The following is a 24,670-nucleotide window of genomic DNA, read 5'->3' as shown; positions in this document are numbered from 1 at the left end:
AGAGTCCAGGAGGGTAATGAGAAAAGTCAGGGCTCATGGCTCAGCAGCCCCCATCAGGACCCACAGGGCTGAAGATCTTTCTATGACGCAGAAGCAGAGTGCTCCGGAGCAGACATAGCGTGCAGCTCATTATGGATGTCCTTCCTCCCTCCATCTTCCCATTATCTAGATGTCCACCCCCACCCACCCACCCATCCTCTAGCCATCCAGCCATCTATCCATTCAGCAGATAAACCCAACATTCTGGGCCAGAGTCTGGGGGCACACAGCTTTGTGCCCATTTCCTTTTCGCGTGGGTGCCCCAAGCCTGTGGCAGCTAGGCTGGAAATCCCTAAGATCCTCCAATCACAGCTCATGGTGACCACCCACTCTGCCCTCACAGTAAGTCCTGGGTGGGGTCAGAGGTCGGGGATCAGATAGAGATTCCCAGAGGAGGGGCTCTGAGGGCCCTCAGCCTGGACAACCCTCTCCCACCCAGACAACTGCAACACCCCTTCTCGGGTCTCCCTGCTTCCACAGAAAGACTGTGTAGAGCAGAACCAACCATCACTTCCTGTCTAAAACCCTATTAATAACACCTCCCACCCACTGATCTTGGGAGAAAGGCCAATGTCCTACCTATGGCCTGTCCAGCCTCACCAACCCCACACACCAGGTGTCTCACCTCACTTTCAGGGTTCCAGACATAGACTGCTTCCAGTTCTGTGAACCTAACCCTTCATGTTCCAGATCCTTTGCCTCTGCACTTCTCACTGCCTGGGGGGCTATGGGCCTGCTGGGCAGAGGGTACCCATTGCTGGAAGCAGTGGGCAGCTTTGCTTGATGGCAGAGCAGGGAACACAACCTCCTGGACGAGGTTTGAGTTAGACTGGGAATGGCCACAAATGCCAGTGTGGGTGAGGGTGGGATCTGGTGATGGGTCACCAGGAAGTTCCCCCACCCCCCACTCCAGGGCCCCATCTGCTTGAGTCAGAACAGGGTTTCGCAGGGTCTGGAGGCCTGGCGGAGGGTACTGGGGAGGCCAGTCCAGGAGAAAACCTAAGCGGCCAGGCCCTGCTACCTACTGGGTCCCGGGTTGACTGAGGAACCATGTAACTTTAAACCAGTCAGTTTTCACATCTGTAAAATGGGGAGAAAGATCCTGCCAGATGGTGTAGACACATCATCATTATGGTTTCTGGCCCTCCTGAGGTGCCTGTCTTTGTCCTTCGCCTCCAGCTAGTCTCCTGGCCCAGCGAGCTGGGAGAAAGTCAGGAGGAGGTCCCCAGCCCAAATTTTGCCCCTTCCCTCCAACAGTGAGGGAGGCCCTCCACGCAGGTAAAAGCCAGGGGGACCCTGTTTGCTCCCCAGTCCTAGATCATCCTGGCTACACCTGTCTTTGCTTACCCTCAGCTTTCAAGATAGAAGCCATGCTTCATGGCAGGGGGCACTCAGCCAGTGATGGCCTGGTCCTGCTTCTCTACTTCAGCATCCGCTTCCGTCTCACCCCATGGCACTGCACCTTCCCTGACTTGGTGCACAGTGTCCTCGCTCTAGGCCTGGTGTCCTTGCCCTCCTTTTTCACTGGGCTAACTTCTCTTTATTCTTCAAAATCCAACCCCAACCATGCCACTTCTAGGAACCCTTCCCTGACATTCCCCGGGCTCTTGGTGGCACCTGGTTGTTCTCTGGGTGGTAGCTGTCACACGAGGCAATGTGTCTCCATGGTATCCAATGGACCTGCAGCACTCAGCCCCTGGCCTGGCCCAAGTGAGTGCTGGAAAGCACTCGGTGAACAAAACAGCGAAGGGCACCGAACTCCTTTCACCTGTTCACGGAGAACACCTCTGCAAGTACGGCTGGGCCAGAAAGTCACCCATGACCCCTCTGCTGCTGTACCAATTCCACAGCCCAGCCTAGCTGTTGGGGTCCTGGAGGGGTGAGTCGGGGTGGGCACTCATCTCGCATCCCGGTATGTCAGAGCTCTGGTCTGAGCCCCTCGGAGCAACCTTCACAAGGTGACTCAGCCTTGACCCCCACCTGCCCACCAGGCTCAATGGAGACGCAGCAGCTCAGCAGGGGTGTTCCTGTGAATTTGGCAAACCGCTGCTGGAACCCCCTCCCACTGGGCTCTCCCCTGACCCTTCTAGAAAGACTCACTCTGCAAACAACCTCTAAAGCTCTAGAGCTGAGAACAGAATGCTTTCCCTGGTGATCTAGTTTGCTTCCTCTCAGCAAGCAAACGAGCTCATTTATTGCTTTCCCCTGGCTGCCAGGAAGCTCTGCACAAAGCTTTGTGCCGCTCTAGCTTGCCTTACCCTGGTGCCTGTGATCTAACTCCTCCCCTGCTTGTTTCTTTTATTCTATTCTCATGGTTTTGCTTTTGTTCTCTTCATGGTTTTTATTTGTAAGCCAAAGACATGTGTCATTTTTTAAGAAGTAGGTGGAGTAACTGTAGATGTTTAGGTGTGCTTCGCCTATGCAGGGGATTGAGTGCAATCTTGGGGGTGCCCACCCCCGGAGCATGGATGGCAGAGCAGACCCAGGGCCTGGAGCCCAGGCCTGGAGCCCCCTCATGAGACTCAAGGCTCCTGGGGACAGACGCTTGCATCCTCCGTGGGCCGGGGACCTCATCTCTGCCTCCCCCATCTCCAGTGCTGGCCTCTTGACCCGGTGGCGAGCGGACATCCTGAGCACAGGTGCAAAAACCAAACCGTGTCATGCAAATCCCATCACCGAGGGGCCCAAGAGCTTGCTGAGAAGTTGGAGAGTTGGCCTATAAAGAACTTCTACCCAGTTTGTGCCCACCCAGGGCCAGTTGTGTTTCTAATAAGAACTTCTACCCAGTTCACTCTTTTTCTTCTTTTTTTGTGTGTTTTTGTTTTTAGTCGAAACGGGGTTTCACAGACTCAGTGACCATTAAGCAGACTGAACCTTTGCTCCCAGAGAATGTTCTCCCGCCCTAGACCCCCAGCTGGGGGCTGCAGCAACATTTTAAATGGGTGATTTAATCTCTTTAAATCTTAGTTTCTCTGCTTGTAAAATGAAGAGGTTGGACTGAAAGTTCTTCATGGGCCTTACTGGCCACAGGCCTTTGAGGGGCTCACAGTGGAAGGTTCTAATGGGATTCTGAGGCCCTGGGATGTAGCCAGATGCAACCACAGATGTCCATTCCCTGGGCTCACAGCACCTTTATTTGGAATGAGTGGGAACATCCCTCCCCATCGCAGTCCAGGCCCCACGGGCGGTCTTCTGGCCACAGGGTGGCAGCTCTCTGCACACAGTGGGGTGGCCCGGGGTGTGGGCACAACCCCTCCCACATAACTACAGCTCCACGGACCAGCAGGAAATCTCTGTTCCTGGGGAACCCTCTTGGTAATCCAGCTTGAGCAATCTGGGATGGATACGTGGACAGACAGAAAGATAGGTGGTCAGCAAATCTCAGGTGTGGTGGGAAGAGAGGGAGATGGCTGGGGTTAGGAGTGTGGAGGGTAGAGAGGCTGGGAGCCTTAGAATTTCCTCCAGCACAGGACGACAAGGCCTGGTCACCCAAGTGGACCCAGCTGTGTGTGGTCTTCAGGGCCCAGGGCTCTGAGAGTTTGGGAGGAATTTCCTACTGTCCCCGACTCACCCTAGTGATCTCTGGGCTGGGGTGTTTTTTGCAGGTTTGAGCTGACTGTCCTCTGTGAGGTCACTGAGAGTTAGGTCAGAGATATCTAAAGTATCAACCTTTGCCCTCACTGTCTCTAGGTTCCAGGCAAGGACAGAGGAGTAGGGCCACCCGCCAAGCCCAGTTCCCAGCCTCTAGGCCTCCACACCCAGCCAGGCTCAGTGGCCTGCTTGCGCAGTCACCTGGTGGCAGAGTAGTCACGGCCCTGAACGCTCAGTGTTCGCCTGCTGTCATCTGCCGCTGCTGGGGGCCCCCAGAGCACTCCCTGGTAGAACTGGCCTGAGATACAAAGGGCGGGTCAGCAAGGAAAAAAGATGGAGGTTGGGAGACACATAGAGGTGAAGGGCACTGTCAGTTCGCAGGCAGAGGTGGCTTCTGAGGGTGCCCTGAGCCGTGGGCAACATACCAAGGGTCCCGCCAACGTGGCTAGAGAAGCGGTCGGTGTCCCGCAGAAGGAGCCGGAGTCCCTCCCCAGGACCGTCCCAGGGGAGCAGGCCGATGGTCACTTTGTCTGGGCTGCTGAGCAGCAGGAGCCCCGCCTTGTCCATGGTCATGTTGAAGCTGTGGGGAAACCCCGCATCCTGAGCAATCGAGGTGGGAGTGGCCTTGGGCGGGACGTCCCTTAAATGTTCTGGGCTTCGCTTTCCTCACTGGTAAACTGGGACCGTCTTAGCGGTATCTGGTGTATTATTTATAAGATAAACCAGATTCCTTTCCCTCCCTGGTTTTCTTAGATTAGTTTCTCATAAATTAGTTTTATATGATTTAGGCAATTGCCTGATACATTCATTCTATCCCCTTCGTTTTTATGGCTAGTGCCACTTCCTTCTGATGATTAGTGTTACTTATGTCTAGAAGAGCAAGTCCCTTTTCATCCTATCCTGTCCTTTTCTACTTAAGATAAGCTTTGATTGTCAGGCTCCTTAAAGCATGTTGAATAAGATCCTGCTGTTACTCTGAGGTTATTTGAAATGGAACTGCCCTAAATTTACACTGTCCTTGATTCAATGTACAAGATGTGGTCTGTTTTCTCTTAGGTGTATCTTCTGCAGCTCATGAAAGTATTTGGATTTTCTCTCACTGCAGGTGTTAGGAATTCTTCATTCTACCTTCTAGTGTGCACGTCCAGGGCACAGAAACTCTTGACATTCTTTGTGCATTTATCAGATAATAGGAGACTTTAAGATCTCTTATGAAATTGGATGGTTTTCGGGTAAGCCCCTCAGATTTTCTAGGCACCCACTCATTTGTCAAGTGGAAACCGGTCTCTACAGTGTGGCACAGTGAGAGGGCAGAGGACAAGACTCTCCGTGCTCGGTATAGGCTGGGGTCTTGCGCACTGCTCAAAGAGGGCCAGGGTCCTTGGCCCCACTCCCAGGCCCCTGGTAGCCTCCAGAGCTGGCAAGCTGCCTCTGGAAAGCTCTGTGGTGGGGCAGCCTCACCCAGAAGAGGTGGCTGTCCACCTCTATGCTAAGGATGACATTCGTAACCTCCCCCAGGGAACAGTGCTCTCCAGCTTCTCATTATTGTCGTCATTACCTCACCACACAGACAGCACGGCCCTCCCCTGTACCCAGTGGGCACCATACTGTCCAATGGGCACAGTACTCCTGGATCCCATCCCCTCATTGGACCTTCTCCTCAGCCCTCTGACTCAGGGCTGGGTGATTGTCTCTAGTTACGAGTGAGGAAACAGAGCAGCTAGGCAGCCTGCCCAGGGTCACACAGGACTGGCAGTAGAGCTAGCTCCAAACCACACTGTGCCCCACGTCGGGTAGTGACCCAGGTGAGGTGTGAGGGCAGCTGGGTCCCAGCACAACCCCTCTGTGACCTCCAGAAAGGGAGGGTATGGTGCAGGGCTCTCTGCGGGGGCAGCCCACCGCAGGAGACGCATGCTCCGCCACCCCATCCCCAGGCGCATGGGCCCAGATCACCTAGCAGCAGTCACCAGCCAACTAATGTGGCCAGAGAAGTACCCAGCGGGGGGCATACCCAGGTGTCACCGAGAACAGCGTCTCTTTCCACTTATAGGCAGAGTTTCTTCGATTTCGAGTCACTACCACGTGCTCAGGGGAGGCGCGGACCTGCAGCTGGGGGTTCTTGAAGGTCACCTCGATCCACGAGAACTGGGCCTTTTCTGTCTCATACTGGCCAGTCACCTCAACCCCTAAGAGGGCCGGGAGCACAGAGGTCAAGGCCATGGCCCCAGCTGGGTGCTGGCCTGGATGACAGGTCTACCCAAACCCCTTCTCACCAGCTCACCTTCTCAGTCCCCTTTTCCCAACACTTCCTCCCACAACCTCTCCCTCATCCCCTGGTTTCATGTGGCTTTGGAAGGGCCCCCGAATCCTCAGCGATGGCCACCTTCAGACGAGCCCTTTGAGAGGGCAGATCCTGTCTGAAATCAGGGAATATTCATAAAGCCCCCATAGTGTGGCTGGCCTGATGAGGTGCTGTGGCCAAGAGCGAGATGGAAAACGAGCGATGCCCAGCCTCTGGGAGCAAGCAGACCACGGCCTGGTGAGATGAGCGGTAGACCGGGTGGATGTGGGAAGAATGGGGGAGCCGCAGAGGCTCATTGGCTCTGGGTGGCTCTGCAGGTGTGTGTGAGCATCCCCGAGTGCTGTGTATCCTCACATCTGACCTGACACTCGGTTCAACCAGTAGGACCCTTCTGGGGTTGGGAGTGCAGGCCTGGTCAGCACACCTACCCCTTCCTCCCATTCGCCTGCTCCACACCCTCCAGAGTCCTATCAGTACCTTCCAGGGCTCCGCTGCTGCTTTCCCCTTCCTCTGCCCAGTGGGCCCCCACTCATCTGCCAAGGCCCAATCATTCCTGTATGACCCCGTGCAGCCTCCCCTGAACCTCAGACAGCTCTTGTCTCCTCCTCTGGGCTCACTTCCATGTCGCTCTGGGCATTGACTATAGGCCTCTGAGCTTATGTGTGCCCAAGTCTGTCTCGTCACCCCTGAAGTATGGCAGTGCCTGGGGCAAGTCCACATCTGGTCTCCCTGGAGTGCCCAGGCCACCCGGACCTGCATATGTGGTGTTCAGGGGAAAGTCTGTGGGGTGGCCGTGTAAGTGCAAGTGTCAGCGCCCAGAGGCAGGCCACACCGTGATCTTGGGACAGGCCCACACGGGGTAAGGTGTGTCTCCATGGGCTGGTGTCCCATCATTGTCTCTGGGGTGGTTAAGTTGGGAGTGAGTGGTGTCTGGGTCTCTCTGGGTAGATGATTGGGTATGCACCTCTCACCTTGGTCAGGGTCTGAGAGCAGGTTCATTGGCCCCTGAGAGTGCTTGATGTCCACACAGAGATGATTCACACTCTGTCCAGGCAGTGTCAGGATGACAGGAGGTGCCTGGATGGGGGCTGGGACAGCAGGTGTAGTTCCTAGAGCAGGTAGAGCGGGCTGGGAGGTAAGGGCAGGGAGGGGGCCTGAGGGAGGCTGGCAACCTACCTGGGGGTGAGTCTGTCTTGGCTGGTTCTGAAAGAAGAAAAAGTCTGGATTTAGACAGCCCCTTCCTGGGGAGTGGGGGAAGAGGTGAGAGATGGAGAAGCAGATGCCCGTGGCCAGGGCTCCCTCTCAACTTCAACACTGGGAAACCCACGTGATGTGTCCTCAGAGCTCCCCGAGGGTTTCCTCTCCTGGTGTCTCTGTGTCATAGTGTCAGAAGGTATTGCAGAAACTCTGGCCTTGATTCTTAAATCCACTTCATCAGGAATGGAGGGGGCTGATGGTGCCAAAGCAGGCATTAGTGCAGGGGCAGCCAGAAACAGAAAGGAAGAAGGTAGTCAGGATTGAGAGTAATCTTCACATCCTCCAGCCATCGTTGCCACCCGCCACCCCCCTGCCCCCATAACCCCTGCCATACATACATCCAACTTGGAAGAGCCTTTGTAACGAGATTTTCAAACAGGAGAGCATACTATTAGGGAAAATGCAGAGGACATGGGGTCTAGCCTGACTCTGCCGTTTCTGAATCCAGATTTGGGATTGGAAATAGCTCAAGGGACCACTGTTAGCTTTGGAAATGGAGGAAGCCTTCCCTTTCTAGAAGGTTCCATCCTGAGCCAGCCTCCAGAGTGTAATGAATCTGATCCAGTGAAAATAAAGGACACATTACTTCAGGGCACCTGGGTGGCTCAGTCAGTTAAGTGTCTGACTTTGGCTTAGGTCATGGTCTCACAGTTCTGGGTTTGAGCCCCGTGTCAGGCTCTGTGCTGGTGCTTTACCTCTCCAACTCTACAGGCAGGTTTAATGATCACCTTAAGGAAACTAGACTCTCAGAGGGTCAGAAAGTGGCTTACCTAACAACATGTCTGGTAGCAGCAAGTCCCTAACCCCATGGTAGGTTAGATGATGAGATGGAGAATGAACAGGTCCTTGTGGTCCGATTCTCCCTGGGTTACCAGGTGCCTTCCCAGAAGGTCCAGCTTTGGAAAAGTTGACACACACACAGTCTTCTCTAAAGTGGTGTTGTGGTCCCCCCCTCCAGCCTGGGCTCTGGGACCCACCCCGGGAGAGGGATGTGGAGAGGGTGGATGGCTCCCTTCCCTGCACTCATCACTCTGGGAGCCTCTCCTCCCATGGCCAGAAGAAATTCAAAGTGGGAACAAAGGACCCTTCTTGAACCCCTCCGCCCCTGCCACTGGGATGTCAGCCCCCACCCCCAGTCCCCAATTCAAATTACTTGGTCCTCTATAGCCGCTTCTTTCGGTAAGGAAGGAGTCTGCATAGCTGCTCCCTAATCAGACATAACTGGACGTGAGTCCCAGCCCCGCCAGCCAGCCAGGTGAGCCAGGAAAGTCACTCCCCCAACAACCAGGGCAGAGCCCAATCTGTGGCCAGGGTCATGATTCTGTCAATCTCCCACCCCTCTCCCCTCTCCTCCTTTGCCACCTGTTAATCTGGAACTTCTGTCTCCCATGGTATGAAATCTGGAGAGAGGAAGACCTGGAAATCAGAGGGACCTGGGTTTGCTTGTTAGATGTACCTTTCTGGGGCCTGCAGTTGAACAGGGATTGTATCCCTAGTGCCCAGGGCAGGCCCCAAATGGCAGCCAGTATCTGAATGAACGAAGTGACTAAATGCACCCATTTGCTTAGGCAGATGACACCCCCTGCTGGCAGTGGGGTTGGGCTGGAGAGGCCCTGGCCAGCAACCTTGTGGGGCTGGTGCCTTAGGTCCTGTGTCAGCCAACTGTCCCCCAGCCCAGCCTTTGAGGCTCTTACCTAAGTGGAAGTGCTTGCGTTTGTTTTCTGGATAAAACAAAAAGAGAAAGAAAGAAATACACTGTTAGAGTGATTTCAATAAATTTGACATGCTTGTATTTAACCTTGCTTTCCAACCCCAGCACTAAACAGGTGCAGTGAACTCTGGGGTCAGGAGACCTGGTCTCAGCTTTCACATCAATGAAATGGGAGGAGTCTCCCAGGGCTCCTGGGAGATTAGGGGTGGCAGGGTCGGGGTCTTGGTTGGGATGCAGAGGAAAGGCTGCGGAGGGTGCTGGGTCAAAACTGTGCTGCCAAGGAGGCTGGGGTCCTGCTCTCACACCCACCGGTTTCCACAGGCTTCTCTGCAACTTCAGATCGTTCTTCGCCTTCGGGTTTGGTGACCACCATGGACGTGAGGGGTGTGACAAAGCTGTACTGGAGCGACAAGTTCAGAGCTCGGGTCTCAAGGGCCTGTTTCTCAGCATCAGATGCCAAAATCCTGCAGGTTGAGGACATCACAGGTTCAGCAGGTCCCTGGATTCCTTGTCAGATTCTCCCTCCCTTCCAGACCCTTCTGGGAAGGTTCCACTGGGAGAGTCTGGAGCTCACACGTGGTGCCACAACCCCCTCTCTCTGGACTTGGGAGACACCCTGTGCCCGCTGCTCCCCCCACCGCCCCCGCCGCCATGGGAAGCTTGTGAAGGTGCTCAGGCTATGTGCAGCTATCCTGGTGGGCCCTCAAAGGTGTGGGCTACCCACATTTTCTCTAGCAGTTGCTGGATGGTCAGGTATGCCCAGAGTCTCTCCATGAAGCTGTGGAAGATGTACTTGGGGCTCTGGAACTCTTCCTCCTTCTCCGCCACTCTAATTTCCGTTTGGAAGGTGATGTTCTGCATGTGCTAGAAAGAGGGGCCCAGCCGGGGCAGGAGCTGTGAGGGCCTAGGTCTTCCAAGTGCTCCCACATGAAACCTGCTTGGAGCTGGGGCAGCCCCCATGCATCGGCTGCAAGGACTGCACTACCTTTGAGTAGAGTGGGGCGTGGGGAGGGAGTTTGGGGAATGAGAGTCTTGGTCACAGAGCCTCCCAAGATGAGAAGGAGGTGGAGATAAAAGGTAGCAAACCGTCCAAGTGCAACATGGCAGACACAGAGCTGGGAGCTCAGGTCAGACGGATCCTTCCAGAGAAAGGGAAATGAGAATGGGATGTGAAGCCCAGGACAGTGTAGAAACAGCAGTAGGAAGGAAGTCCAAGTGTGGTGTGTGGACAGAAAGGGTCCCCAGATGCATTCCACACTCACCCCAAAGATAAAGACTCTGGGGACAAAGAGGGAAGAGCTTTCCCCAGCAGTCAGTGGCAGAGTTGAAAAGAGGACTCTGGTGTCATGGCCCTGACAGGGCTTGGGGTCCCGTCCACCCGCAACCAGCTATCCCGGACCATGCTGATGCCCTCTGCTGGGGCTGGGCACTGTGGGATGGAGGCAGCAAGGCATATGCCGAGCTCCGAGTGACTGCTGCATCCTTCCCCAGGGAGGGGGCTTCTGGTCTGGGGCTGCCCTGCCCACAGCCTGGGAAGTGGCAGGAGGTGGGAGGACAGAGGAAACCCCACCTTTCTTGCCATTGCTCCCCACCGCAGTCGAAGAACTTCTCAGTGTGGATCAGATCCCACTACCCCTGCTGGAACTACCTCTTCTGTCTCTCACCCAGAGCCAGGCCTCCCCACACTGTCACATGCAGGCCACCTGCACGAATTTTGTCCTATCCACACATAGAGCTATTTGCTTGATGGTTTTCCTTAAATGAACTTTAAATAGTCGAATACTATTTATTTGGCCCTGTCCCAAGCAATAATACCTGTGAAATCTTAGGTCTGGGGTTCAAGTTCTATTTTTCAGGAGACACATTAAAATAAATACACAACTACTAAAACAAACATGTTTGTGAACTACCCTGAGTCACCTTGGGTCCTACACTTTGGGAACGCCTGGGCCTTTAGGTTCATATTAGCAGCTAACATGAATGAAATATTTACACTGGGGCCAGACTGTAATCCCCACAGCAGTTTTACAAGGTGGGTAGGGTGACCTATTCTGATTTTTACACAGGAGGAAACTGAGGCACAGTGAGGTTAAGTGATTTGCCCCAGGACTCACCTCTGGGAGGTGGCAGAGCTGGGTCTGAACCCAGGCAGGCTGGCCATAGGTCACACACTGCCCATCCCACTACTCGGCCACTTCCTCTGAGGTGAGGCCCGGGACCCCCCCCATTCTCTTCTGACTCACCTACCTGCTGTTCTTCCCACACACACTGCCTGCTTGCCATGCAAGCCTAGAATGTTCCTCCATCACTCCACCATCTGGCCTGTACCATCCTCTACTCATCCTTCAGTCTCAGCTGGGCCTCCTTCAGGCATCCCTCCCTGATTCCCAGACCAGGTTTGGGTTCCCAGGGCTGCTCCCCTGAGTTCCTGGGTTTGTTGTGTCAGGGACATCCCAGCCCGAATCTCCTTGCTGGTGTGAGGATTTACACGCACTGTCACTGTCGGGAGGACAGCGTCCCCAGGGCCTAGAGAAGGACCTGGCGCAGAGCAGGTGCTGTTTCTCTCTGTGGAATGACAGGGCCTCCTGTGGCACAGAGGCAGGGGAAGACTGGGCAGAGACGGCACCATGTGGGGAGCCACGCTCTTGATCTGGCTGCAGAGGGGCCCCAGGCAAGTTGCCTGCCCTGCCTGGATCTCAGCCTGCTCATCTGTGAAATGGGAGCAGCCCTCTCTACCCCATTGCAACCTCAGAGGGCAGTGTGAGGACAGGAGGGAATGCCAGGCCTCTGGTTCTCTCAGGAACAGCAGCAGCACAGACGGACTGCTGCGTGTCATCTCTAAGTGGGAGACAGCACTTCGTGACTTGCTCTCTCCACTGCTGGAGCCCTGTGGGGCTGGGGTGTGAATGAAGCCCTTCTGACTCCCTGCTCCAGTGGCCTTTCCCCTGCAGAATGGCCGGCCACACTCACCAGATGCCCTCTGACTTTGGCTGAGAGCACATCAGGGCTCTGGTCCTGGAGCTTCCCAGCGACCACGATCTCGGAGCCTTTGAAGAGCAGCCGGAAGTTGTCCTGCGAAACCTCCTCCACAGCGTTGCTTGGGTACTCAAAGGTCACTGCTGTCAGCAGTGGGTTGGCCACTTCCTGGTAGAAATCCTGCAAGGTGGGGGGTGTCACGAGTGCGGGGCTGGGGTCTGCCTGCCTCTCTGTGCCATCCCTCACTCAGGGGCCACTGGGGACACTCTGGCACCTGGAGCTGCAGGGCAGAGTCCGAGTCCTCATAGATGCGCCGAGCCAGGCCACCGTTGTCCAGTGCCAGCTTCTCCAGGAAGGCATAGCTGACATCAAAGCCAAAGCCCAGGCAGAAGAGGCTGTACTGGCCAGCTATGGCTTCCTGCACATTCTTCTGGATCCTCGCAGGGTTGGTCTCTCCTGGGCCCAGCAGTTTGGGAAGGGGGTGGGGGGTATGAGAAAACAGATTTGTTCAATGGATACTTCTGGACTCTAGAGACCCCCCCCACCCCCCGCCCTGCCTCGGGTTCCACAGCAAGCCAGGGGAAGTCCTCAGCAGATCCCTCTGGGCCGTGTGCCTTGGAGTTGCTGGTGGTGCCCTCACCCACAGTGGGGTCACCATCGGTGAGCAGGATGATGAGGGAGACACTGCCCGCGGGCAGCAGCTCCTGCCGGTTGGCGTTACTCAGCAGCTGCACGGCCATTAGCATTGCGTCGTTGATGTTGGTCCCTGGGGGGCACACACTCAGGATGGCTTCCAGCCCAGCGCCTCAGGCTGGGCTTGGTGCCCCAGAAGCCCCCACACCATAGCAGGGCTACAGAGGCACTCACCGCCTTGGGCCTGGATGCCAGCCACATATCTCCTGGCCTGGTTCACGTCCTCGGCTGAGGCTGGCACCAGCAATGGCTTCCACTGGGTTGCATCCCCGCTGAAGCTGATAAGGTTGAACTGGTCTCTGGGGCTGAGGTCATCCAGGATCTTGATTAAGGCTTCCCGGGTCTGAGCAGGAGGATCGGAGACAAGGTGGGTGTCTCAGTGGAGCCTCCCTGGGGCTGGCATCCTGTGTACTTGGGCTGGCATCCCCGGACTTGCATGGTGACTGCTCTAGAGCCAGGACCTGCCGATGCTCTGACCAATCTCAACCCCTGGGTACCCCATACTCAGGAAGATGGAGGAGGGAGAATCTGCCTACTGGGCCAGAGGTGATGGTGTGAGGCATGTGTGAGTTTCCAGAGTTGTGGTCTTAACCTGTGGGACCCACCTGTTGGATCTTCCTGCCCAACATGGAGCCGCTCTTGTCAATGACAAAGATCACATTCTTGGGTATTGTGGGTAGGCCCTCGGGGGCAAAGTAGTGTACAAAGTAGCCATTTTCAATCTGTGATCAGAGTGAAACAAACCCAGGTAAATAAGAGCTGCAGCCCTGCCCTGCCCCCAACCAGCCTTCTCAGCTTAATACTTGGGTTCCTCTCTTCACGCAGCCCCATCTGTCTCTGTCCCACTGCTAACTTCCTCAAATCCTCAACATCTTCTAGGGCTCAGTCCAGCCCCTCTCTTGCCTTCCCTGCTCACGTATGGCCTACTAGAACTCTACCCCCACTTTACCTCCTATTTGTTTTAGTATTTGAGGCAATTTATCCTAAAAGGTTTAGACATAATAAACCTGAGATCCGTTAAAAGAGTAAGGACTTGAAAAACAAGGTCCATAGTGGGGCACCTGGGTGGCTCAGTGGGTTGAGCTTCTGACTTCAGTTCAGGTCGTGACTCACGGTGTGTGAGTTTGAGCCCCATGTCATCGGGCTTTGTGCTGACAACTCAGAGCCTGGAGCCTTCTTTGGATTGTGTATCTCCCTCTCTCTCTGCCCCTCCCCCACCCACACTCTGTCTCTCTCAAAAAAAAAAAGTTAAAAAAAGTTTTAAAAAACAAGGTCCATCAAAAGAGTAAAGGGGGGCGCCTGGGTGGCTCAGTCGGTTGAGCGTCCGCCTTCGGCTCAGGTCACGATCTTGCGGTCTGTGAGTTCGAGCCCCGCATCAGGCTCTGGGCTGATGGCCCAGAGCCTGGAGCCTGCTTCCGATTCTGTGTCTCCCTCTCTCTCTGCCCCTCCCCTGTTCATGCTCTGTCTCTGTCTCAAAAATAAATAAATGTTAAAAAAAAAAAATTAAAAAAAAAAAAAAAGAGTAAGGGAAAGCACAATGAAGCCAGAAACTTGCATGAAAGAAGCTACTGCCATTGGACATCAAACTGAACTGTGAGCCTCCTGTCAGCCAAGGCAATAAGGAAAATCCTGCAAGGCATCTCTTTAGCAGAGATGAAACTTCTGTGCCTCCAAAAGAAAATTGTTTCAGGGACAACATAACAAAATTGCTTGTTTTTGGTCTGTGCTGCCACTGGTTCACACTGATGAGTAGGGGCAGTTACTTTGCCTTTCCTTCTAGAACATGTAAGCTCAAGCCCTTGAGTATGGATGGATTTTCTGGTTGCCACTATTCTCGCCTGGAGCCCACACACCTGAATAGAGCCCCCGGAGAGGGTCCGGTTCACATCGTAGCGGATGATGAAGTTGCCATTCAGGACTGTGTCCTCCTGCCCTGGTGACTTTTGCTGGGAGAGTGTGGGCTTGAATCGGATGTGAGCCTGGGAAAGGACAGGCTGGGGTTGAGAAGAGCCCCATGGCCACACCCACTCCATCTGAAGCAAGAATTCCAGGATATGGCCTTGGGCCACAGTCCAGGGAATGTTCCCTGAGGCTGAGCTGTTGGAGAGAATGACTCCCCATAGGGGAGTGGGGGAGTGAACCTCTGCTCTTAGAGCTGCACCAGCAGGGGCCCGGCTCAGGATATGCATGATCCAGCTGGCAGGCCCCTTTCCATCCATGGGGCCCTCACTTAAGTTCCTCCCCACAGCCTTCTCCCCACCAAGGCGAAGGTGGTCTCCACACCAGCACCTACCACCCTTCTCTGGGCCTTGTCCTCCACCTCTGCCAAGTGGCAGCATGGACACAGACCTCAGAAGTCCCTCCAGCACAGAGCTTCTGCCCAGTTGTCCCGCTCTCCGGACAGACTCATAAGGCTGGCCGGACAACAGGCCCCTTGGTACCCTTGCCTGCTGACAATGGCAGGCCCACCTTGGTCTTGTTCCGTGAGATGGTGAGGGCATCTGCCAGTTCGTTGGTCATGAAGGTGCTCTCTGTCTCCAGAAAGCTGATGCCCTGAGGCTCAAAGATGTGAATGTCCATCTGGAGGCAAGAAGCGGGTCACTGGGTTGGCAAGGAGCTGGGGCTGGGCCTCCGGGGAGGCAGAGGGGGAAGGAGGGGCTGCCCTCAGCAGAGCAGGTGTGTTCCTGGAGACCTCCCCGGAAAAGGCGGTGCCAGTACCTGGAGATGCTTGACCAGCTGCTGGGGCTGGATTTTCAGCAGCAGCTCATACACTTCCAGACGCCGTTTGAGCAGCTCCTCATACACTAGCTCGAAGGTGACCTTGGCAGAGGGAGCCACATTGACTGACACCTGGAACTGCTCCATCTTTCTTCCGGTGGCCCTGGGGGAGAGGGACGTCAGGTTTGTCCCTCCAGGCCGGGCGGGGTTATGGCCACTGGAGGCTGGAGAGGGTCTGAAGGGCTGGAGGCAGGGCAGCCTCTGCCCCCACCCTCCTGGGGTCCCTTCCCACCACCATCTTTGGCTCACTTGATGAGGCCAGCACTCTCCCCTCTGGCCACGGCCGTGCTGTACTGCTCCTGGGCTGCAGCCTTCTCCTTGATGTTCCCGGGGTAAGTCACACCGTCGATGATCCTGCGGCAGGAGGGGAAGATTTGTGGAGGGCCTGATAGAGGCAGCCCACTCCAATCCCACCTCCTCCAGGGAGCCTCCCTTGACTCGCTGTGCCTCTTAACAGAGTAACTCCTGTCTCTGCCTGAGGCCATCCCTGTTTATTATGTACTTACTGTATACAAGTCTCTGCAGGACCCCAGGTGGGGAGGAGAGCTCTGCATGCTATGCCATGCCTCCATCTACCCTGAGGCGTGCACAGTGTTGGCAAACATGTGTTTACCGAACACACAGGGGAAGGAGGCTGCAGAGGAGGCAGGACTGAGCTAGGTCCCAGCCTCTCTTCACCCTTGCAGTCTGGCCCCACATCCCAGCTTTCCCTCTCATCTCACAGCCTGCTCCCAGAAGAACTGGTCAGTCACCAGTGAGCTTTCTGGGGTGCCCCTGTGTCCAGCCCTGCATGCACCTGTGCGGGGAAGACTGGGAAGGGGAGAGATGCTGGGCTCCCAGGTCAGTGGGAAACGCAGCACTGAAAGCCTCTGGCCCCTCCCCCTGCCAGCACAGGGCAGGGGGCTCTTCAGGGAGGTTGGCCTCTGGGGAAGCAGGTGTTGGACAACGGGTGGACTGGACTCCCAGGGGTGTGGGTCCCACAATCCTATTTTTGGGGACTAGAAAGAGCTACCAGGGCTTCTCCTCTGGAATGAAAATGACTATTCCAGATCCTCCTTGGGAGGTGAGCAGGGATGTGTCAGGCAAACACAGCCCTGCTCCACCTGGGGGTGGCATGAAAGGGTGTTCAGGGGTCGGCGGGGGTAGCCAGGGCATTAGGACCCAGTGTTCCTCCTCCCCACCTTCCTGACATTCCTGGTCATAATTTAACCCTGGGCTAGGGATGGGGCTGCAGAGTGGGCTGCAGGGCTCCTCCTCCTGGACGCCCAGCTGGGGTGCCAAGGCCAGCAGGCTGCCAGGCTCCGGGCCCATCACATGCGCTGAGAGCCCCGGGCTGGCGCCGCTCCCTGGGCCCAGATTGTGCTGCTGCAGGGCATAGGGAAGCAGGGGGCAGGGTGCCCTGCTCCCCAAGCTGGCTGGGAGCCTCCTGCAGAGCGCACACTGCACACAGTGCTCACACAGCACAGGCCCCCCGCTCCAGGGTTAGGAGAAGCAGTGGCCAAGAGAGAAGAAGGAGCCGAGCACAGGGACCCAGCCCCCACTATAGTTTTTCAGAGGTCTCAGGGTAATTTGGGGACCCCGGCTGAGCCCGCTCTCTGTCCCACCCAGCGCCCTCCCTGAGTTGCTGGGATCAGCCTCTTTCTGGCCTGCCCTCAATCACTGCCTCTCTGGTGGGGACAAGGACAGATAGAGAGGGTTCTCATGTATTGGACAAACATTGCAAAACATTCGGGAAGGGTGAGGAGGACAAGGTGAGGATCAGCACTCAGCCACAGAGTCCACAGAAATCCCAGGGGGTCTCCCAATTTTGGCCTCTGGTCCAGAGCAGAAACGCCCTCTGCAGTATCCCAGGTGGGAGGGAGGGGACTAGCCTGGCTTGGAACTTCCTATGACAAAGAGATCCCCCTCCTCAAGGCATTGCTCCATTGTGGGGCAGTCCCGGAGTTAGGAAGTCTTCTGTATTCTGAGCTGGACTCTGCCTTTGGGTGACTCCCTCCTGCCTGGGCCTGGGCCTCAGGATGCCCCAACTCTGTACTCCTCAGAGGCAAAGAAACCAAGATGCTGTGGTTTTCCACCTGTCAACTGGGCAGTATTTGGGGATGGTGCACAGAGGGATGGACGGTGGGGTGGATGGAAGGAGGGAGGGGTGGAGGGAGGGAGGTGTGGAGGATGGAGGTATGGAACACTTCTGAGAATGTACTGAAGTTCGTGGGTAAAGTCCCTGGTTCCCTGTATTGCCTACAGGCCGAGCACACACACCTAAGGCACACCTTACATCAGGAAGAGAGTCGCTCTTCTTGACTGGGTGCCATCGGGGAAGCTGGTGTCATGGTGTTGGGTTGGGGAGGGAGACGAGGAGGGCAGGAAGGTACCTACATGGAGAAGTTGGTGATGAAGGCTCTCTTGGGCAGCTCCACCTGGAAGGTGGCCTCCTGTACAACATTGGCCTTGTTGACCACCCTGCTGGTGACGACTGTGTGGGCAAATCTGGATGAGACCCTGGAGTCCACGGTGAGGCTGTAGATGTCAATGTCATTCTGGACAAATGAAGGAGGAGGAATGGGATTGTCTCAATGCCAGTCCAGCTCGAGGCAGTACTCTTTAAAAAGAGTCCCAGACCAAGTCCTGGCCCCCATTCCCGACTGAGCCACTGACCAGGCCTCCAGCCAAACCCCATGATACATTCCACATGTGAACACCAGTCTCACATAAGAGGCAGCTATGTGCTTCGTTCCCCACCCTTCAGGGCCACGATGGTGGAGCTTGTGGCCCAGTGCGTCTGGGAAGCAACTCTCACTTACTCCTCAGGCAGGGGGCCCTAGATGGGTCAGGAAGCTTCACATTTGATCTTAGCTCTGCCCACTGAAAGGGTAATGAACAAGTCCTGTGATTTCTGGTGACCTCAGCCTCGTGGAAACTGGGAAAAACAGCTCTTGCCTGTCTCCCACCAGGTGCTCACAGGAGCTAGAACTTGGAGGTGATGAGGACCCAGTCTCTAATTGCTGGGAGCCTTCCTCTTTGCCCCCTTGACCCTGCAGCTGTGGACCCTCCCCAGACATATGCTCTCCTCCAGATCTGTGGTCCCCAGGGAAGGACATGTGCACACCAGCTGCCTGCACGCGGTATGTTCCGCTGTGCATGCAGCTTAGCACAGAGACAGGTGACTGGCCCGGCGGCTTATGTATACACGGGAGTGTCTGCTGGGTGGCAGGCACTGTACTAAGTTCTTTATAAATGTTACAGGTTTGAATAGCTTTTCTTTTTAGTGTTTTATAGATGAGGAAACAGACACAGAGTACATAACTCCTGGGGCACCTGGGTGGCTCAATTGGGTAAGCTTCTGACTCTTGATTTCGGCTCAGGTCATCATCTTGCAGTTTGTGAGTTCGAGCGCCGCATTGGGCTCTCTGCTGTTGGCGTAGAGCCTGCTTCAGATCCTCTGTCCCTCTCTCTCTCTGCCCCTACCCTGCTTGCATGCCTCTCTCTCTCTTTCAAAATAAATAAACAAACTTTAAATAAATAACTCCTTCATGGCCACTCAGCCAGGGAGAGGTAGACTTGGGCTCATGAAACCCATTTTTTAAAAAGTTTATTTACTTATTTTGAAAGAGAGAAAAAGTGCAAGTGGGGGAGGGTCAGAGAGAGAGGAGAGAGCAAGAATCCCAAGCAAGCTCCACACCAAAAGTGCAGAGACCGATGCGGGGGTCAAACCCATGAACTGTGAGATCGTGACCTAAGCCGAAGCTGGATATTCAACTGCCCAACCAACTGAGCCACCCAGGTGCCCCTCGTGAAGCCCATTCCTACCCCTTTCCCCACGCCCCCCACTGCCGGCCTCTAGCAGCAACTTATTGGGCTGCATTTTCTCCCTGTAAAATGGGACTAGATCTCCCTACTGTTAAGTAAGAGAGGAACCATACAGCCCGGGCTAGTGCCTGGTGGATGGTCAGCACCAACTCTTTGCACACACACTGATCCATGCTCCCTTGTCCACATAATGCTTGCACGTGCAGAGGCTCTCACCATTGCTAATCAGCTCACACCATTCACACTCAGGCCCCCACGGACACCCACTACCTTTTGCGGGGTGGAGGTGTGAAGGACAGCCAGCAGCGAGAGCAGGACCGTCGCGATGCTACAGGTGCGGCAAGGGGCTGAAGGCTTCATTTTGGCTCCCGTGCCTGGCAGGTTGCTTCTGAACTCGAGAAGAAGTGGGGAATGAATTAATAACATGCTTGCTGTCCCGCCCCTGTGGGGGCAGGTTCTGGGAAATTGGGATCTACAAGCCAAAAACTGCAGTTGCCTCAGATAAGTAAACTGTGAATATCCTGTGGACCTTGGCTGGGGACAGGAACATGTACCGAGGAAGAGCAAGCTCAGGTGGGAGTTGGGTACGGCACCCCTTCTGAAAGGTCCACGGTCACCCCAGGCCACTACCACCCCCCATACCAGCCATTGCACCAGCCAGCTCCCTAGGTCTGGGAGATACACCAGTGAACCAGCCTGCTCTCCAAAAGCCCAGTCTGGGGGAAATAGGGATGGCCCAGAACAGGAGGGCTAGGGGGTGGCTTCCAGGAGGCAGGGGGACCGGAGGCCAGCTTGATGTGACGGGGCAGTGAGGGCCCTAATGGCTCTGAGGAGCCACTGGAGTGTCTGAGTGGGGCAAGATATGCTGGGGCCAAGGCAGGATGGAGACACTTCATTTCTGGGGTGAGAGGGGCTGGGTCCAGGGGTCCCCTTCTCTCTCCTTGGGTCCCCGGCTGCTGTCAGCCCCCATTAACCTAGCTAGGGCTCTTGGCTCAACTCCAGCAAGGCTGCCAGAACAAGACCCGCACTTTGGCAATACAAACTGAGAACCATAAAGATGCCTGCACCTTGTGGCCCGGAAGTCTCCTTCTGGGTAATTTATTGATAGGAAATCGTGCAACACAAGTCCTGAAGGGGATGATTCATTGTGGGGGTGTGTGCACTCAGATAGCCTGTGGAGGTCGGTCGTGCCAAGGGAGCCCATGATTCACGGCTTGCGTGAGAAAGCACAGGACACCCAGCCATCAGCACACCAAGGCAGTGCCACTGTCCTGAGCCCAGACCCGTAGGAATGCACCCGAGGGCCTGGAGTAGGATTACCAGTAGCTTTTTTCAATTTTTCTTTAATAAACTTGAAATGCTGCTTTTATAACAAATAGCAATAAAATGAATAAATATTAAGGGATCTGGACGCAGCTGGTGCTCACGTCCCTGGCGGCTCTGGGACAGCCCAGCTCCCAAGTCTGGCCATAGATAAGGTAAAGTTGCTTCAGGAAAGTGTGGCCAGGTACCAAGCCCTGGGTTGAGGAAGGAGGGTGACTTGGTGACACTTGTCAGTGGGGGTGGGGAGGGAGAGGAGTAGCCATTTCGGGGGCCCACACAAGGTTCTGAGGCAGTGACCGGCCCCCAAGGTCCCCTCCATCAGTGGCAGGAGCATCCAGGACTCTGGAGCTGTGTCTCTGGCTGCAAGTCAATGTTCCCCTCCAGAAAGCATCTCTGTGCACATCTATACTGCTTGCCCTTTGGCTCTGAATATGGTTGGGATCATCCAGGGCTTCACACCCGGTCAGCAATCTGAGCAAAGAGCACCCCCCCCCCACCCCTGAGGAGCACGGTGAGCAGGCCCAGGCCCTGCCCCACAGAAGGGCCACTCGGGGCACAGAGCACGGGCCCAGCCTGAAGACAGCTATATAAGGACGCCATGCTGGCTGAGAATGTGGGGAAGGCTCTAAGCAGCCACCCCCACGTGCCCAGGGGACAGGCGGACTTCCGTGCAGGCAGCAGGCAGGACTGCCTATGGCTTTGCCGTCACAGGGGGACAGACTTCTGCAGTCCCCTGGATCTGACAGTTCCACGCACACAGGGGACACTGAAGCCTGAGAACGGAAGAACCGCTCATGAGCCAAGGACCTGGAGTTCTCACAATGCAGGCAGAGCGGTGGGAATGGCGAGGGGGAGGCTCACCCCGAGTCTGAGAAAGGAGCAGCTCAGTAAGCAGACTACCACTGGCCAGAAAGGGGCCTCGACCTGGTTTTGTCTTTAAGGGGTGTGAGCTGGCAAGGAGGTGGTACAAATAAGGGCCCCAGAGGAAAGCGGTTTTGAGGTGACCTGGTCCTGCAGAGCCTTGGTGTCCTCGGAAGCATCTCAACATCCTCTGTGGGAGGCAGGGGGAGGGGTGAGCCTCGGGCCCCCACCTGCTTCACTCTGAGCAGTGTTACTGTGGCCTGTTTTATGCAACAGGCTCCAGCTCTAGTCCCTTTTCAGATGGGAGGGAAAACTGAGACTCAGAAAGGCAGAGACTGGTCTGAAGCCACACAGCTCAGCGCCAGTTCACCATGTCCAAGACTTTCTGGCATGTGGCAGTGGCCGTAATGGCACCTGCCTTATCCTCTGGGACCTCCCAAAAGCCCACAAAGGGTACAGAACATGCCCCACCCCCTACCCCACCTGCCCCTCCCCTACACTGAGCGGCTATGGCTGGTGACCAACTAACACCCTCCAAATGCCGGAGTCACTTGGGCATCCTCTTTATTGTTCCCCAGGTGCCGGTGCAGACTCCCTGGGCTGAGGGACCAGGGCTCTGAGGGATAGGCGGCAGTCCCAGAGGCAGCAGGTGAGAAGGTGTATTCTGGCATAAAAAAAGTTTTTGGGAAAGGCTCCTGCATCTAGGAGTTGGCAGTGGCGAGAGGAATGGTGTGCACTTCTTAGCCAAAGACACTCTTGGCAGGTCCAGCTTTGGGCTTCTCAAAGACGGTCTCGGTGCCGGTCCGGGTGCCGCTGAACACCGACGGGGCGGTGGAACCAGCTAGTTCTGTGGGCAGGATGGGGAGGTGTGGGCAGGGGCATTTGTGGGGAGCGCCCCCCCCTGCTCAGGAGCTCTGGACTCAGGAAAGGATGCTGGGACCCCTCTCCCCATCCCCCCCTCCCACTGACACCTCCCCCCTCCACCCCCACTGCCCAGGAGGATACTCACCACACTCCCGCATGACCTGGTAGGTCTTGGACTTGATCTCCTGGTTCTTGGCCAGGTTCCCACGGGCCCCCTTCAGATCTTCCTCCTTCACGGGGGGGCGCTTCTTCTTGATGGGGGCCTCCTGAGCACCAGCCTTGGAGAGCCCAGAACCTCATCTTACAACCCGAGGCCTCAAGGGTGAAAGCCCTTTCCTACCTCAGTGCCTTGGCCCTGAGACCCCTCTTCTCTGGTCACTGAACTCAAGCCAATTTAAGGCTGCACTCCTCTTCCAGGAAGCTCTCCCAACCGTGCTCCACCCCCACCTCCACGTCTCTCTCTACTTCCCCCACAGACCAGGAGCATGGGGACCCTGGCTACTGTGGCCTGACACTGCCTGCCTGGCCAGGCTCAGGCCTGGGAACGAAGGGCAAAGGGGAAAGGGGCTGGTTTTGAGTGGAGTTTCCTTGGGTAAATTCCAAGATCTGCTCATTGGGTGGCAAGGGCCCCTCAGGGATTGTCTCTCTCTCCCCCAAACTGCTGGCATTTACCTCGTGCGTTTTGCGGTGGGAATCTGGTGGAAGAATCAGATGCCCGTGAAGTCGGTCCGAAGTCAGCACCCACCCATGGAGCAGGTAGCAAGGAGAACCTCAACTTAGCATGCCTTAGCACTGACCTACAAGTCCATCCCCCTCCAGACTGGGGATATTCAGACTCAGTGCTTATCCTACCATTCAACCCCAGGCGCCCAGGAGTCTGAGGCCTCATTCCTTCTTAAGCCCTGGGGACAGGTGCAGGGAATTCCTGGTCCCTGAGTCTGGGCTGGGATCCTGTGGCAACACAGTACACCCCCTGCACCGAGATATATCCTGCTGGGGAGATGCCTGGGGGAAGTTATGCACCCACAGATCCCGCCTGGCGTGCACGCGCATACACACACACACACACACACACACACACACACACACACAGCTACAAACGAGTCCTATGGTCTTCTTCACACACAAAGGCAGACACAAATTGAAGTATCATACATGTTGTCTCTACCCTCCTGACAAGCCACAGAACACCACCAAACCCAAGATAAATGGGGGTTTGCCGGCAAGCTGGGGCCCAGTGCTGCCCCTCCTGAGCCCTGGCCTCCCAGGGGCTCACAGAACTTCTCGTTACGCCTGCAGTTCAGCTCAGGACACAACTGTCAGAGGTGACAGTGTCCAGCTGTCCATCCCCACCCCCCCGGCACCAACCCGGCCTGTGCCGGACCCTCCTACCTGGGACATGGTGGGTGTTGTGCGAGAGCTGCTGCAAAGGCTCCCCTCTGGCAGGCAGAAGCCGGTGGAAGAGATCGGGGCAGCGCCAGCCCTCTGGGGCTTATATAGTCCACTTGCCTGCCCCGGAAAGCCACTCCCCTCCTCGATGGGCTTCCCGATGATTCAGGTCCGCACAGCCTGCAGCTTCAGAGTTTATTCTTAGAGATGATAGGGGCTCGCTGAGCACTGCTGCCCCGGGGCCACAGCCCTGGTGGAAAAGGACAGCTGGGGAGACCCGGGGCCCTCGAGAACAGGTGCTCTTATGCAGGCGGGAGGTGCCAGGCCTGGCAGTGCGCAATGAGGATTTATGAGCGTGGGTCCTGGAATGTGTGTGGCAGCCTGAGCTGTCCACCTGGGAGAGTCCATCCCAATGCGGTGGGTGTCCCTGAGGGAAGAGAGGGCCCTGGGCTAGGCTGGACCGCTCTGAGCTTATTTTTCCCTCTCTTTTACCCTTCTATGGATTCCAGAGGAAAGAGACTTTCCATCCTGCATGGCAGCAGAGCAGAAGCTTCCTGTGTGTGACACTTGGGAGCACTTGCTCACAGTGAGCACAGCCCCCCATGGTTCACAGGTGAGCAGCTGAGGCTGTGAGAAGCTTGGGGAGCTGCTTCATCTGTGTTTTTGCCCTCTGCCTGGCTCCTAGTGCAAGGGTAGCAAAGGGACAAAAGGCGGGAGGTAAAGTGCCCAGAAAGGACCAGAAGAAAACCTGCTTTGTGGTAAGGGCACCGGTGAGTGTAGGCAGGGAAGGGCACAGAGCCTCTGACTGGGTGAGGTCACCCAAAGGTGCCTGGCCTGACATTTAGGTTGCTGAAAGCAGGTGGGCGAGATCCAAGCCCATTCCAGGCACTGAGCTGTGGAGAGAGGGACAGGCCCAAGGTCTCTCCTGAAGGCCATTTAGCTTTCTGCTAGCTCCTAATAGCCCATCCCTGAAGGGGAGACCCTCGGGGCGCAAGGCAGAATTCTCCACCTGAGATGGGTGTGGGGAGGGGATGTGGGTGGGAGGTCGGCCACATTCCAGCTCCTGGTCAGTGTGTGGT

At 56.0% G+C, this 24,670-nt stretch overlaps 2 protein-coding genes across 7 annotated transcripts; both read right to left on the bottom strand.

The window, feature by feature from the left end:
- Positions 1-3,146: 3,146 nt before the first annotated feature.
- Positions 3,147-19,559, bottom strand: ITIH4 (inter-alpha-trypsin inhibitor heavy chain 4). Of its 6 annotated transcripts, none has more exons than XM_058726593.1 (24): positions 19,425-19,559; positions 17,724-17,884; positions 15,597-15,701; positions 15,288-15,450; positions 15,039-15,149; positions 14,423-14,548; positions 13,175-13,291; positions 12,744-12,912; positions 12,517-12,642; positions 12,151-12,332; positions 11,871-12,056; positions 9,625-9,764; positions 9,210-9,364; positions 8,884-8,910; positions 8,552-8,605; positions 8,343-8,396; positions 7,960-8,112; positions 7,260-7,382; positions 7,109-7,135; positions 6,904-7,020; positions 5,642-5,816; positions 4,056-4,210; positions 3,832-3,928; positions 3,147-3,373 (listed from the first exon to the last, which is right to left on the bottom strand). In XM_058726593.1, the coding sequence occupies exons 1-24, from the start codon at positions 19,512-19,514 to the stop codon at positions 3,304-3,306; spliced, it is 2,883 nt and encodes a 960-aa protein (XP_058582576.1). In that variant the 5' UTR covers positions 19,515-19,559; the 3' UTR covers positions 3,147-3,303. The 6 variants fall into 6 exon arrangements, with proteins under 6 accessions (XP_058582576.1, XP_058582577.1, XP_058582579.1 ...); XM_058726594.1 differs by having other exon boundaries at positions 7,960-8,085; XM_058726596.1 differs by lacking the exon at positions 8,343-8,396 and having other exon boundaries at positions 7,960-8,085.
- Positions 19,560-21,885: 2,326 nt separating this feature from the next.
- MUSTN1 (musculoskeletal, embryonic nuclear protein 1) lies at positions 21,886-23,862 on the bottom strand. Its single transcript, XM_058726605.1, has 3 exons — positions 23,595-23,862; positions 22,348-22,480; positions 21,886-22,185 (listed from the first exon to the last, which is right to left on the bottom strand). Exons 1-3 carry the CDS (start codon positions 23,601-23,603, stop codon positions 22,079-22,081), a joined length of 249 nt encoding a protein of 82 aa, XP_058582588.1. The 5' UTR covers positions 23,604-23,862; the 3' UTR covers positions 21,886-22,078.
- Between the last annotated feature and the right edge of the window lie 808 nt (positions 23,863-24,670).

The sequence above is a fragment of the Neofelis nebulosa genome, chromosome 4, assembly GCF_028018385.1.
Source record: "Neofelis nebulosa isolate mNeoNeb1 chromosome 4, mNeoNeb1.pri, whole genome shotgun sequence".
NCBI classification, from domain to species: Eukaryota; Metazoa; Chordata; class Mammalia; order Carnivora; family Felidae; genus Neofelis; species Neofelis nebulosa.
The sequence above is the reverse complement of the archived record's forward strand: the minus strand, read 5'-3'. Positions and strand labels throughout refer to the sequence as shown.